Genomic DNA, 16,001 nt, shown 5'->3' on the forward strand with positions numbered 1-16,001 from the left:
ACAGTGATTTTGCAGAAGAATGTTTCATCTGAAAATTGTGCGGGGTGGGTGGGGGGGCAAGGGTAATGTTGTAAAAAAAAACAGTTATTTTCTGCAAGAAACACCGTTTTTCAGTAACATTACCCTTAGCCCCCCACCCACCCCTCACAATTTACCAGTAAAAAATTCTCCTGCAAAATCGCTATTTTTCGTCCATAATATCCGATCTAATGACACTATTTGTTAATTAAAATGTAATATAATTTTATATATATTATTTATACATTTTTAGTGCTAAAACAGTGTTCTTAAATTGGATATTATGGACGAACTTATCCTTTGTTCATGCGTACTATCGACAAAAAACGGTGATTTTGCAGAAGAACTTCTCACTGGTAACGTATGTGGGGTGGGTGGGGGGGTAAGAATCATTTTATTAAAAAACAGTTATTTTTTGCAAGAAACACCGTTTTTCAGTAACATTACCCTTAGCCCCCCACCCACCCCACATACGTTACCAGTGAGAAGTTCTTCTGCAAAATCACTGTTTTTTTAAATAGAACAAAGACCATGATCCAATATATAGTTTTTCAATTCGATAGTAATGTTATAGAGAAACATTTAATACAAAAAAAGTGTTAATAAATTAAGAATTGTTGACCAAAAACAGTGTTTTTGCAGAAGAATGTTTCACTGGAAAATTGTGCGGGGTGGGTGGGGGGGCAAGGGTAATGTTATAAAAAAACAGTTATTTTCTGCAAGAAACCCCGTTTTTCAGTCACTTTACCCTTGCCCCCCCACCCACCCCGCACAATTTACCAGTCAGAAATTCTTCTGCAAAATCGCTGTTTTTCGTTTATTACAATTTTATATACAGGGTGTCCAAAAAGTCAACGATAAGCCAAAAAAAGGCAATAGACCAGGTGCTCAGGGATTAAAAAAAATACTAAAAAAATCGATCTTGAGTACTTTTAAAATTATAGGCATTCATAGGAAAGCCGAAAACAATTGACACCCCCTGTTGATCTTTTTAGTACTGTGGCTACAAATTTTCCAATTTCTTAACAATTTTTTTTTTAATGTAACCCTAAATAACCTTTCGATAAATTACAAAACTAAATTCAAACATAACTGTTCACATTCTTAAGAAATTATCAGATTTTTGCGCAACTTGTGTTGAAAATAGTGTCTTTTGACCATCATTTCCCAAATTTAACTAACTGTACTGGAAAAAAAAATTACTTCACTATTTGGCAAGTGATTTCAAAAGTTGGCGTATCTAATCTAGATTTCAAAATGGTAAGATACTAATGCTAGATTATTGCTTCAATAGGTGTGTATTTTTATTTTTTGTCAGTACATAGTCAAATGTACGCCGCTACTCTAAGCTAAGTTAATTTTACAGTCGCTTTAAAATTTTTATTTAAATTTTAGCACTCTTAGCACCCCACCCACCCCACACAGTTTACCAGTAAGAAATTCTTCTGCAAAATCACTGTTTTTCGTCCATAGTATGCATGAACAAAAGATAATTTTGTCCATAATATCCAATCTAAGAACACTGTTTTTGCACTAAAAATGTATAAATAATATAAATAAAATTGCATCAAATTTTAATTAACAAATAGTGTTATAAGATTGAATAGTATAGACGAAAAACAGTGATTTTGCAGAAGAGTTTCTCACTGGTAACGCGTGTGGGGTGGGCGGGGGGGGGCAAGGGTTGGTTGATAAAAAATAAACAAATTATTGTTAATTTTCTGTAACCTAAAAAAGCAAATTATTCATTACATTTAATTTATTTTTTAAGGCAATTATTTTCTGCAAAAAATACGTTTTTTTTTTACCAACAAACCCTTGGCCTCCCACCCACCCCACACACTTATCCAGTAAAAAATTATTTTGCAAAATCACAGTTTTTCGTCCATAGTACGCATGAACAAAAGATAATTTCGTCCATAATATCTAATCTAAGAACACTATTTGTTAATTTAAATTTGATACAATTTTATATATATTATTTATAAATTTTTAGTGCAGAAACAGTGTTGTTAGATTGGATATTACAGACGAAAAACCATCTGTTCCTTGGACCTGATTTCCAAAAATTTGGATAAAAATGGTTCTTATTTCCATAATTTCTTCAATGAAACCTTAAGAACAGTTCAAAGAATCTTCTAAAACAAAAATCAACCAGATTTGAGCACTAGAAGTAGAGTTATGACCCAAGTTACCTCAGACTGTCTATAATTTTAGACATAGTTTCCAAAAACTTGAATAAAAGTGCTTCTGATGCATGGATTTTCGTGATTTCTTCAATAAAAGCTTAAGAACACTTCAAAGAATATTTTAAAATAAAAATCAACGCGATCTGAGCACTAAAAGTGGAGTTATGACCCAAGTTACCTCAGACTGTCTTTAATTTTGGACATGGTTTTCAAAAAATTGGATAAAAGTGCGTCTGATGGATGGAATTTCATGATTTCTTCAATGAAAGCTTAAGAACACTTCAAAGAATCTTTTACAACAAAAATCAACGAGATCTGAGCACTAGAAGTGGAGTTATGACCCAAGTTACCTCAGACTGTCTTTAGTTTTGGACATGGTTTCCAAAAAATTGGATAAAAGTGCTTCTGATGCATGGAATTTCATGATTTCTTCAATAAAAGCTTAAGAACACTTCAAAGAATCTTTTAAAATAAAAATCAACGAGATCTGAGCACTAGAAGTGGAGTTATGACCCAAGTTACCTCAGACTGTCTTTAATTTTGAACATGGTTTCCAAAAAATTGGATAAAAGTGCGTCTGATGGATGGAATTTCATGATTTCTTCAATGAAAGCTTAAGAACACTTCAAAGAATCTTTTACAACAAAAATTAACGAGATCTGAGCACTAGAAGTGGAGTTATGACACAAGTTACCTCAGACTGTCTTTAGTTTTGGACATGGTTTCCAAAAAATTGGATAAAAGTGCTTCTGATGCATGGAATTTCATGATTTCTTCAATAGAAGCTTAAGAACACTTTAAGGAGTCTTTTACAACAAAAATCAACGAGATCTGAGCACTAGAAGTGGAGTTATGATCCAAGTTACCTCAGACTGTCTTTAGTTTTGGACATGGTTTCCAAAAAATTGGATAAAAGTGCGTCTGATGGATGGAATTTCATGATTTCTTCAATGAAAGCTTAAGAACACTTCAAAGAATCTTTTACAACAAAAATTAACGAGATCTGAGCACTAGAAGTGGAGTTATGACCCAAGTTACCTCAGACTGTCTTTAGTTTTGGACATGGTTTCCAAAAAATTGGATAAAAGTGCTTCTGATGCATGGAATTTCATGATTTCTTCAATAGAAGCTTAAGAACACTTTAAGGAGTCTTTTACAACAAAAATCAACGAGATCTGAGCACTAGAAGTGGAGTTATGATCCAAGTTACCTCAGACTGTCTTTAATTTTGAACATGGTTTCCAAAAAATTGGATAAAAGTGCTTCTGATGGATGGAATTTCATGATTTCTTCAATGAAAGCTTAAGAACACTTCAAAGAATCTTTTACAACAAAAATCAACGAGATCTGAGCACTAGAAGTGAAGTTATGACCCAAGTTACCTCAGACTGTCTTTAGTTTTGGACATGGTTTCCAAAAAATTGGATAAAAGTGCTTCTGATGGATGGAATTTCATGATTTCTTCAATAAAAGCTTAAGAACACTTCAAAGAATCTTCTACAACAAAAATCAACGAGATCTGAGCGCTAGAAGTGGAGTTATGACCCAAGTTACCTCAGACTGTCTTTAGTTTTGGACATGGTTTCCAAAAACTCGGATAAAAGTATTTCTGATGCATGGATTTCCATGATTTCTTCAATAAAACCTTAAGAGCACTTCAGAGAATCTTCTAAAACAAAAATCAACCCGATCTGAGGACTAGAAGTGGAGTTATGACCCAAGTTACCCCAGACTGTCTTTAATTTTGAACATGGTTTCCAAAAAATTGGATAAAAGTGCTTCTGATGCATGGAAATTCATGATTTCTTCGATAGAAGTTTAAGAACACTTCAAAGAATCTTTTAAAACAAAAATCAACGAGATCTGAGCACTAGAAGTGGAGTTATGACCCAAGTTACCTCAGACTGTCTTTAGTTTTGGACATGGTTTCAAAAAAATTGGATAAAAGTGCGTCTGATGCATGGAATTTCATGATTTTTTCAACGAAAGGTTAAGAACACTTCAAAGAATCTTTTACAACAAAAATCAACGAGATCTGAGCACTAGAAGTGGAGTTATGACCCAAGTTACCTCAGACTGTCTTTAATTTTGAACATGGTTTCCAAAAACTTGGATAAAAGTGCGTCTGATGCATGGAATTTCATGATTTCTTCAATAGAAGTTTAAGAACACTTCAAAGAATCTTTTAAAATAAAATCAACGAGATCTGAGCACTAGAAGTGGAGTTATGACCCAAGTTACCTCAGACTGTCTTTAATTTGGGACATGGTTGCCAAAAACTTGAATAAAAATGTTTCTGATGCATGGAATTTCATGATTTCTTCAATAAAGGTTTAAGAACACTTCAGAGAATCTTTTACAATAAAAATCAACCAGATCTGAACAGTAGAAGTGGAGTTATGACCCAAGTTACCTCAGACTGTCTTTAGTTTTGGACATGGTTTCCAAAAAATTGGATAAAAGTGCGTCTGATGCATGGAATTTCATGATTTTTTCAACGAAAGGTTAAGAACACTTCAAAGAATCTTTTACAACAAAAATCAACGAGATCTGAGCACTAGAAGTGGAGTTATGACCCAAGTTACCTCAGGCTGTCTTTAATTTTGAACATGGTTTCCAAAAAATTGGATAAAAGTGCGTCTGATGCATGGAATTTCATAATTTCTTCAATAAAAGTTCAAAAACACTTCAGAGAATCTTTTACAACAAAAATCAATGAGATCTGAGCACTAGAAGTGGAGTTATGACCCAAGTTACCTTAGGCTGTCTTTAATTTTGAACATGGTTTCCAAAAAATTGGATAAAAGTGCGTCTGATGCATGTAATTTCATAATTTCTTCAATAAAAGTTCAAGAACACTTCAAAGAATCTTTTACAACAAAAATCAACGAGATCTGAGCACTAGAAGTGGAGTTATGACCCAAGTTACCTCAGACTGTCTTTAATTTTGAACATGGTTTCCAAAAAATTGGATAAAAGTGCGTCTGATGCATGGAATTTCATAATTTCTTCAATAAAAGTTCAAGAACACTTCAGAGAATCTTTTACAACAAAAATCAACGAGATCTGAGCACTAGAAGTGGAGTTATGACCCAAGTTACCTCAGACTGTCTATAGTTTTGGACATGGTTTCCAAAAAATTGGATAAAAGTACGTCTGATGCATGGAATTTCATGATTTCTTCAATAAAAGTTTAAGAACACTTCAGATAATCTTCTACAACAAAAATCAACGAGATCTGAACACTAGAAGTGGAGTTATGACCCAAGTTACCTCAGACTGTCTTTAATTTTGAACATGGTTTCCAAAAACTTGGATAAAAGTGCTTCTGATGCATGGAATTTCATGATTTCTTCAGTGAAAGCTTAAGAACACTCCAAAGAATCTTTTAAAATAAAAATCAACCAGATCTGAGCACTAGAAGTGAAGTTATGACCCAAGTTAGCTCATACTGTCTTTAATTTTGAACATGGTTTCCAAAAAATTGGATAAAAGTGCGTCTGATGCATGGAATTTCATGATTTCTTCAATAAAAGCTTAATAACACTTCAAAGAATCTTTTACAACAAAAATCAACGAGATCTGAGCACTAGAAGTGGATTTATGACCCAAGTTACCTTAGACTGTCTTTAATTTGGGACATGGTTTCCAAAAACTTGAATAAAAATGTTTCTGATGCATGGAATTTCATGATTTCTTCAATAAAAGTTTCAGAACACTTCAAAGAATCTTTTAAAATAAAAATCAACGAGATCTGAGCACTAGAAGTGGAGTTATGACCCAAGTTACCTTAGACTGTCTTTAATTTTGGACATAGTTTCCAAAAAATTGGATAAAAGTGCGTCTGATGCATGGAATTTCATGATTTCTTCAATAAAAGCTTAAGAACACTTGAAGGAATCTTTTAGACCAAAAATCAACGAGATCTGAGCACTAGAAGTAGAGTTATGACCCAAGTTACCTCAGACTGTCTTTAATTTTGGACCTGGTTTCCAAAAACTCGGATAAAAATGCTTCTGATGCATGGAATTTTATGATTTCTTTAATAAAAGTTTAAGAACACTTCAAAGAATCTTTTACAACAAAAATCAACGAGATCTGATCACTAGAAGTGGAGTTATGACCCAAGTTACCTCAGACTGTCTTTAGTTTTGGACATGGTTTCCAAAAAATTGGATAAAAGTGATTCTGATGCATGGAATTTCATGATTTCTTCAATAAAAGCTTAAGAACACTTCAAAGAATCTTTTACAACAAAAATCAACCAGATCTAAGCACTAGAAGTGGAGTTATGACCCAAGTTACCTCAGACTGTCTTAAATTTTGATCATGGTTTCCAAAAAATTGGATAAAAGTGCTTCTGATGCATGGAATTTCATGATTTCTTCAATAGAAGTTTAAGAACACTTCAAAGAATCTTTTACAACAAAAATCAACGAGATCTGAACACTAGAAGTGGAGTTATGACCCAAGTTACCTCAGACTGTCTATAGTTTTGGACATGGTTTCCAAAAAATTGGATAAAAGTACGTCTGATGCATGGAATTTCATGATTTCTTCAATAAAAGTTTAAGAACACTTCAGATAATCTTCTACAACAAAAATCAACGAGATCTGAACACTAGAAGTGGAGTTATGACCCAAGTTACCTCAGACTGTCTTTAATTTTGAACATGGTTTCCAAAAACTTGGATAAAAGTGCTTCTGATGCATGGAATTTCATGATTTCTTCAGTGAAAGCTTAAGAACACTCCAAAGAATCTTTTAAAATAAAAATCAACCAGATCTGAGCACTAGAAGTGAAGTTATGACCCAAGTTAGCTCATACTGTCTTTAATTTTGAACATGGTTTCCAAAAAATTGGATAAAAGTGCGTCTGATGCATGGAATTTCATGATTTCTTCAATAAAAGCTTAATAACACTTCAAAGAATCTTTTACAACAAAAATCAACGAGATCTGAGCACTAGAAGTGGATTTATGACCCAAGTTACCTCAGACTGTCTTTAATTTGGGACATGGTTTCCAAAAACTTGAATAAAAATGTTTCTGATGCATGGAATTTCATGATTTCTTCAATAAAAGTTTCAGAACACTTCAAAGAATCTTTTAAAATAAAAATCAACGAGATCTGAGCACTAGAAGTGGAGTTATGACCCAAGTTACCTTAGACTGTCTTTAATTTTGGACATAGTTTCCAAAAAATTGGATAAAAGTGCGTCTGATGCATGGAATTTCATGATTTCTTCAATAAAAGCTTAAGAACACTTGAAGGAATCTTTTAGACCAAAAATCAACGAGATCTGAGCACTAGAAGTAGAGTTATGACCCAAGTTACCTCAGACTGTCTTTAATTTTGGACCTGGTTTCCAAAAACTCGGATAAAAATGCTTCTGATGCATGGAATTTTATGATTTCTTTAATAAAAGTTTAAGAACACTTCAAAGAATCTTTTACAACAAAAATCAACGAGATCTGATCACTAGAAGTGGAGTTATGACCCAAGTTACCTCAGACTGTCTTTAGTTTTGGACATGGTTTCCAAAAAATTGGATAAAAGTGATTCTGATGCATGGAATTTCATGATTTCTTCAATAAAAGCTTAAGAACACTTCAAAGAATCTTTTACAACAAAAATCAACCAGATCTAAGCACTAGAAGTGGAGTTATGACCCAAGTTACCTCAGACTGTCTTAAATTTTGATCATGGTTTCCAAAAAATTGGATAAAAGTGCTTCTGATGCATGGAATTTCATGATTTCTTCAATAGAAGTTTAAGAACACTTCAAAGAATCTTTTACAACAAAAATCAACGAGATCTGAACACTAGAAGTGGAGTTATGACCCAAGTTACCTCAGACTGTCTTTAATTTGGGACATGGTTTCCAAAAACTTGAATAAAAGTGCTTGTGATGCATGGAATTTCATGATTTCTTCAATAAAAGTTTAAGAACACTTCATATAATCTTTTACAACAAAAATCAACGAGATCTGAACACTAGAAGTGGAGTTATGACCCAAGTTACCTCAGAATGTCTTAAATTTTGAACATGGTTTCCAAAAACTCGGATAAAAGCCATCCACACACTTCACAGTACATAGAACAACGGTTATTTTTGCACTGTGAGGATGGCTGTTAAAAATCTGACGATAACTAAAGCGAAACACGTGTGGCCTGTGATTATAGGTTGTGAGACCGTGACCTTGTATTATTCTTTGTCTTCCGTCAATTTTATTTCGAATTTGTTCTACTTTTTGTGAAAGCTACGTTAAGTGTCCTAAATATGCTGTCTGTCAACCAGGGAATTATGTTTAGTGTCTATTTATTTATTTAAGTTAAAACAACATCTTTCACCTACCTACATCTATGATAAATTAAGAGTTTTTGCAGATATACATAATCATTACGGTTGATTCTAAGTAAATAATTATAATTTATCGGGAGAAATCTTACCTGCAACTGCTGGTAACCCAGTTTTCATGATGGTTTCGAACTTCTTGAGCGCCACGGTAGAGTAAAAGTCCTTCATAGGTCTAAACTCGTACAGAGCGTGCATCGGTTCGTCTATCGGGTCTTCGGAACTGTCGGAGTTCATTTCCTCTTCTTCTTCTTCTTCTTCTTCATGTTCTCTTGTTGCCCTTTCTGTCGTTTCAGTATTGGGCTAATAAGGAAAACGAGGATAATAAAGAAACCCAGCAGTGAGTTTAATTGTAAGTTAACCTAATTTTATAAAATATATTAGAAGATACAGAAAATTGAACTAGGACTCAATATAGAAATATCAATATTTAAAATACCTTTTTTGTAAATTGGATTCAGGAACATAAATATGTTTTAGTATAAATCATTAACTAAGTACACTTTGTAAGATTCATCAGTTTTTCATGACGCAACGTTAAAACAAATAAGTGGACAGGTGGAGGTTATGATGATGACCCTGTAAATTGGCCCCCTAGTTGTCCAGATTTGACTCCTCTTGATTTTTTTTTATGGGGACATTTTTAATATGGAAAACAACGGTGAATAATACAAAGGGCATTATGGTAACGTATTCGAGATGCAACAAATCGTTTTTGACCTAATGCAGAGTATTCGTGAACATTTTGAACAATTTATGTTAACTCCTTAATGTTTAATAAATTAATTTCGCGCTTAAATAAAACAATTAATTTAATTTATTTCAAATAAGTGTATATCAGTTATTTCAGTTTTTTTTGTTTTAAAGGATTCTTTGAAGTGTTCTTAAACTTTTATTGAAGAAATCATGACATTCCATGCATCAGACGCATTTTTATCCAAGTTTTTGGAAACCATGTTCAAAATTAAAGACAGTCTGAGGTAACTTGGGTCATGACTCCACTTCTCGTGCTCAGATCTCGTTGATTTTTATTTTAAAAGATTCTCTAAAGTGTTCTTAAGCTTTTATTAAAGAAATCATGAAATTCCATGCATCAGACGCATTTTTATCCAAGTTTTTGGAAACCATGTCCAAAACTAAAGACAGTCTGAGGTAACTTGGGTCATGACTCCACTTCTAGTGCTCAGATCTCGTTGATTTTTGTTGTAAAAGATTCTTTGAAGTGTTCTTAAACTTTTATTGAAGACATCATGAAATTCCATGCATCAGAAGCACTTTTATCCAATTTTTTGGAAACCATGTCCAAAACTAAAGACAGTCTGAGGTAACTTGGGTCATAACTCCACTTCTAGTGCTCAGATCTCGTTGATTTTTGTTGTAAAAGACTCTTTGAAGTGTTCTTAAGCTTTCATTGAAGAAATCAAGAAATTCCATGCATCAGAAGCACTTTTATCCAATTTTTTGGAAACCATGTCCAAAACTAAAGACAGTCTGAGGTAACTTGGGTCATGACTCCACTTCTAGTGCTCAGATCTCGTTGATTTTTATTTTAAAAGATTCTCTAAAGTGTTCTTAAGCTTTTATTAAAGAAATCATGAAATTCCATGCATCAGACGCATTTTTATCCAAGTTTTTGGAAACTATGTCCAAAACTAAAGACAGTCTGAGGTAACTTGGGTCATGACTCCACTTCTAGTGCTCAGATCTCGTTGATTTTTATTTTAAAAGATTCTCTAAAGTGTTCTTAAGCTTTTATTGAAGAAATCATGAAATTCCATGCATCAGAAGCACTTTTATCCAAGTTTTTGGAAACCATGTTCAAAACTAAAGACAGTCTGAGGTAACTTGGGTCATAACTCCACTTCTAGTGCTTAGATCTGGTTGATTTTTGTTGTAAAAGATTCTTTGAAGTGTTCTTAAGCTTTTATTGAAGAAATCATAAAATTCCATGCATCAGAAGCATTTTTATCCAATTTTTAGAAAACCATGTTCAAAATTAAAGACAGTCTGAGGTAACTTGACTCATAACTCCACTTCTAGTGCTCAGATCTGGTTGATTTTTATTTTAAAAGATTCTCTGAAGTGTTCTTAAGCTTTTATTGAAGAAATCATGAAATTCCACGCATCAGAAGCATTTTTATCCGTTTTTTTGGAAACCATGTCCAAAATTAAAGACAGTCTAAGGTAACTTGGGTCATAACTCCACTTCTAGTGCTCAGATCTCGTTGATTTTTATTTTAAAAGATTCTCTGAAGTGTTCTTAAGCTTTTATTGAAGAAATCATGAAATTCCATGCATCAGAAGCACTTTTATCCAATTTTTTGGAAACCATGTTCAAAATTAAAGACAGTCTGAGGTAACTTGACTCATAACTCCACTTCTAGTGCTCAGATCTGGTTGATTTTTATTTTAAAAGATTCTCTAAAGTGTTCTTAAGCTTTTACTGAAAAAATCATGAAATTCCATGCATCAGAAGCACTTTTATCCAAGTTTTTGGAAACCATGTCCAAAATTAAAGACAGTCTGAGGTAACTTGAGTCATAACTCCACTTCTAGTGCTCAGATCGCGTTGATTTTTGTTGTAAAAGATTCTTTGAAGTGTTCTTAAGCTTTTATTGAAGAAATCATGAAATTCCATGCATCAGAAGCATTTTTATTCAATTTTTTGGAAACTATGTCCAAAATTAAAGACAGTCTGAGGTAACTTGGGTCATAACTCTACTTCTAGTGCTCAGATCTCGTTGATTTTTGCTGTAAAAGATTCTTTGAAGTGTTCTTAAGCTTTTATTGAACAAATCATGAAATTCCATGCATCAGACGCACTTTTATCCAATTTTTTGGAAACCATGTCCAAAACTAAAGACAGTCTGAGGTAACTTGGGTCATAACTCCACTTCTAGTGCTCAGATCTCGTTGATTTTTGTTGTAAAAGACTCTTTGAAGTGTTCTTAAGCTTTCATTGAAGAAATCAAGAAATTCCATGCATCAGAAGCACTTTTATCCAATTTTTTGGAAACCATGTCCAAAACTAAAGACAGTCTGAGGTAACTTGGGTCATGACTCCACTTCTAGTGCTCAGATCTCGTTGATTTTTATTTTAAAAGATTCTCTAAAGTGTTCTTAAGCTTTTATTAAAGAAATCATGAAATTCCATGTATCAGACGCATTTTTATCCAAGTTTTTGGAAACCATGTCCAAAACTAAAGACAGTCTGAGGTAACTTGGGTCATGACTCCACTTCTAGTGCTCAGATCTCGTTGATTTTTGTTGTAAAAGATTCTTTGAAGTGTTCTTAAACTTTTATTGAAGACATCATGAAATTCCATGCATCAGAAGCACTTTTATCCAATTTTTTGGAAACCATGTCCAAAACTAAAGACAGTCTGAGGTAACTTGGGTCATGACTCCACTTCTAGTGCTCAGATCTCGTTGATTTTTATTTTAAAAGATTCTCTAAAGTGTTCTTAAGCTTTTATTAAAGAAATCATGAAATTCCATGCATCAGACGCATTTTTATCCAATTTTTTGGAAACCATGTCCAAAACTAAAGACAGTCTGAGGTAACTTGGGTCATAACTCCACTTCTAGTGCTCAGATCTCGTTGATTTTTGTTGTAAAAGACTCTTTGAAGTGTTCTTAAGCTTTCATTGAAGAAATCAAGAAATTCCATGCATCAGAAGCACTTTTATCCAATTTTTTGGAAACCATGTCCAAAACTAAAGACAGTCTGAGGTAACTTGGGTCATGACTCCACTTCTAGTGCTCAGATCTCGTTGATTTTTATTTTAAAAGATTCTCTAAAGTGTTCTTAAGCTTTTATTAAAGAAATCATGAAATTCCATGCATCAGACGCATTTTTATCCAAGTTTTTGGAAACCATGTCCAAAACTAAAGACAGTCTGAGGTAACTTGGGTCATGACTCCACTTCTAGTGCTCAGATCTCGTTGATTTTTGTTGTAAAAGATTCTTTGAAGTGTTCTTAAGCTTTTATTGAAGAAATCATAAAATTCCATGCATCAGAAGCATTTTTATCCAATTTTTAGAAAACCATGTTCAAAATTAAAGACAGTCTGAGGTAACTTGACTCATAACTCCACTTCTAGTGCTCAGATCTGGTTGATTTTTATTTTAAAAGATTCTCTGAAGTGTTCTTAAGCTTTTATTGAAGAAATCATGAAATTCCACGCATCAGACGCATTTTTATCCGTTTTTTTGGAAACCATGTCCAAAATTAAAGACAGTCTAAGGTAACTTGGGTCATAACTCCACTTCTAGTGCTCAGATCTCGTTGATTTTTATTTTAAAAGATTCTCTGAAGTGTTCTTAAGCTTTTATTGAAGAAATCATGAAATTCCATGCATCAGAAGCACTTTTATCCAATTTTTTGGAAACCATGTCCAAAATTAAAGACAGTCTGAGGTAACTTGGGTCATAACTCCACTTCTAGTGCTCAGATCTCGTTGATTTTTGTTGTAAAAGACTCTTTGAAGTGTTCTTAAGCTTTCATTGAAGAAATCAAGAAATTCCATGCATCAGAAGCACTTTTATCCAAGTTTTTGGAAACCATGTCCAAAACTAAAGACAGTCTGAGGTAACTTGGGTCATGACTCCACTTCTAGTGCTCAGATCTCGTTGATTTTTGTTGTAAAAGATTCTTTGAAGTGTTCTTAAGCTTTTATTGAAGAAATCATAAAATTCCATGCATCAGAAGCATTTTTATCCAATTTTTAGAAAACCATGTTCAAAATTAAAGACAGTCTGAGGTAACTTGACTCATAACTCCACTTCTAGTGCTCAGATCTGGTTGATTTTTATTTTAAAAGATTCTCTGAAGTGTTCTTAAGCTTTTATTGAAGAAATCATGAAATTCCACGCATCAGACGCATTTTTATCCGTTTTTTTGGAAACCATGTCCAAAATTAAAGACAGTCTAAGGTAACTTGGGTCATAACTCCACTTCTAGTGCTCAGATCTCGTTGATTTTTGTTGTAAAAGATTCTTTGAAGTGTTCTTAAGCTTTTATTGAAGAAATCATGAAATTCCATGCATCAGAAGCATTTTTATCCAATTTTTTGGAAACCATGTTCAAAATTTAAGACAGTCTGAGGTAACTTGGGTCATAACTCCACTTCTAGTGCTCAGAACTCGTTGATTTTTGTTGTAAAAGATTCTTTGAAGTGTTCTTAAGCTTTTATTGAAGAAATCATGAAATTCCATGCATCAGAAGCATTTTTATCCAATTTTTTGGAAACCATGTTCAAAATTTAAGACAGTCTGAGGTAACTTGGGTCATAACTTCACTTCTAGTGCTCAGAACTCGTTGATTTTTGTTGTAAAAGATTCTTTGAAGTGTTCTTAAGCTTTTACTGAAGAAATCATGAAATTCCATGCATCAGAAGCATTTTTATTCAAGTTTTTGGAAACCATGTCCATAACTAAAGACAGTCTGAGGTAACTTGGGTCAGAACTCCACTTCTACTGCTCAGATCTGGTAAGATTTTCATACTAATAGGTCTTCGCCTACGAATTCTATGACTGAACAAGTAGAAAAATCAGTTTTTTTCCTCAACTGGTTAATCTAGAACCATAAAATTTGACAAAGAGGTTCCCTACAGAGCTGTCCAGGGCTGTACCAAAAGATTTTGCAAAATTATTACTCTAACTGAAAAAAATCCGAAATAAGCGATTTTACCAACGGAGTCTAGACTGAACAAGAAGGAAAATCAGTGTTTTTCTTAAACTGGGTAACTTAGAATCATGAACTTTAATAGAGAGATTCCCTACAGAACTGTCCAGGGCTGTACCAAGGGATTTTGCAAAATTCTTGTTCAAACTAGGAAAAATCCAGGAAAAAGGTCTTCGATATCTAGAGGGAGAAAAGCTCAGTCGTCCAAGGTTCGCTGAAGATAAAACACCTTTTACTGTGATCTTTAAAGGGGAAAAATTATATGTGTGTCACTGGATTTGACCAAGGCCTTCGACACCGTTAACCTCACTATTCGAAAGTACAAAATATTTCTTTTAAGGTTTTAATTTACGCAAATGTAACTTACATCATTAGAATCCAGATGGTCCTCCACAGTTTCACTTGGGTGGGTTTCCTCCAGAGCAGGTTCGCACTTTAATTTACCCTAAAACAAACCTCAATAATTTAAATACGTCCAGAGTCCAAACCTGTAATATACCTTTAAATCCTCTTCCTCCTCCTCTTCTTCTTCTTCAGATTCTACTACTGAAACCTCTTGATTAACTCCAGCAGGTACTTCAGCACCTTTAGGTTTAGCAGACGTTTTTACAGGAACCTTCCTTTTCCCGAAAATGGGGTAATTGAATTTTTTCGACCCTTGGGTACCGTTTGTACCGCCGGCGGAAGTGGAGGGGACCACTAGGGCGGGCATATTAACCGGTTTGGCCACGTTTGCCAACCTAAAACGTGTTTATTAACTCGATTTAATTATTAATTAATTTATTCACTCACTTAACGACGTTCGCGTGTTCTTTCCTCAAATTCGCTAGTTCCAGTTTTAACTTGGAAATTGTTTGTTTGTCGATTTTATCGTCGTTCAGTCCCTTCATGTAAGAGTCGAGTGAGTCCTCCTCGTTATTGGTGAAATTGCTTGAAAATGAGGATTTTTGGTGCATTCGTTGGGTTTCCCCCAGTTTCTTTTCTAAGGAGGCTATTTGTGTCGACAGAAGCTTTTCTTTCGCCACCTAGGGATGCGTTGAAGAAGGATAGACACAGTGGTTTATGTTGTGACAGGATTAGTTTGGCTAATGTTGTTTAAGTTATTTTATATAAAGAAAAGTGAAGTTTGAATAGCTACAGCGACGTTTTTAGCCTCAAATCCGTCCTCAGGGTTTAGGTTTTATTGCTGTGAAAAAATGATGAAAATATTTCAAGTGGTTCCGAAGTTATACCCAAAAATGTCGACTGGTGTCTAAGAAGTTTGATGGTGCATATGTTGGAGTGTTTTTGGTAAAAAATTTGTAACTTGAAAAATATTTGACCAATTTACTTGTGACTTTCTCTGATCGATTAGCAATTGATGCCATTATAATCACAAGAAGTTTCAAGTAAATTGCTCTTGATTTGAATTTCTTATGAGTTTTTAAAGTTGAAACAAATTTTTAGAGTGTTTTTGCATAAGAATTTCTTACTGGAAAAAGTGGTTGGGGTGGGTGGGGGGCCAAGGGTGATGTTAATGAAAAACAGATTCAAGAAGGTTATTAGTTAATTGGTCAAATATTTTTTGCAAAAATTTTGTTTTTCAATAAGACCACCCTTAGCCCCCCACCCACCCCAACCACTTTTTCCAGTAAGAAATTCTTGTGCAAAAACACTCTGAAAATTTGTTTTAACTTTAAAAATTCATAAGAAATTCAAATCAAGAGCAATTTACTTGAAACTTCTTGTGATTATAATGGGATCAATTGA

The 16,001-nt window shown here is 33.7% G+C and overlaps 1 protein-coding gene across 2 annotated transcripts in view; it reads right to left on the reverse strand.

Moving 5' to 3' along the window:
• Positions 1-16,001, reverse strand: part of LOC126747893 (kanadaptin-like) — a 246,814-nt gene that overhangs the window by 9,506 nt on the left and 221,307 nt on the right. For both annotated transcript variants that reach the window (XM_050456862.1, XM_050456861.1), the window contains 4 exons: positions 15,045-15,277; positions 14,752-14,992; positions 14,620-14,697; positions 8,661-8,868 (listed from right to left, as the gene is read on the reverse strand). In XM_050456862.1, the coding sequence (XP_050312819.1) occupies positions 8,661-8,868; positions 14,620-14,697; positions 14,752-14,992; positions 15,045-15,277 (760 nt within the window). The remainder of the gene's footprint in view (positions 1-8,660; positions 8,869-14,619; positions 14,698-14,751; positions 14,993-15,044; positions 15,278-16,001) is intronic.

Source organism: Anthonomus grandis, chromosome 20 (genome assembly GCF_022605725.1).
Source record: "Anthonomus grandis grandis chromosome 20, icAntGran1.3, whole genome shotgun sequence".
Taxonomy (NCBI): domain Eukaryota; kingdom Metazoa; phylum Arthropoda; class Insecta; order Coleoptera; family Curculionidae; genus Anthonomus; species Anthonomus grandis.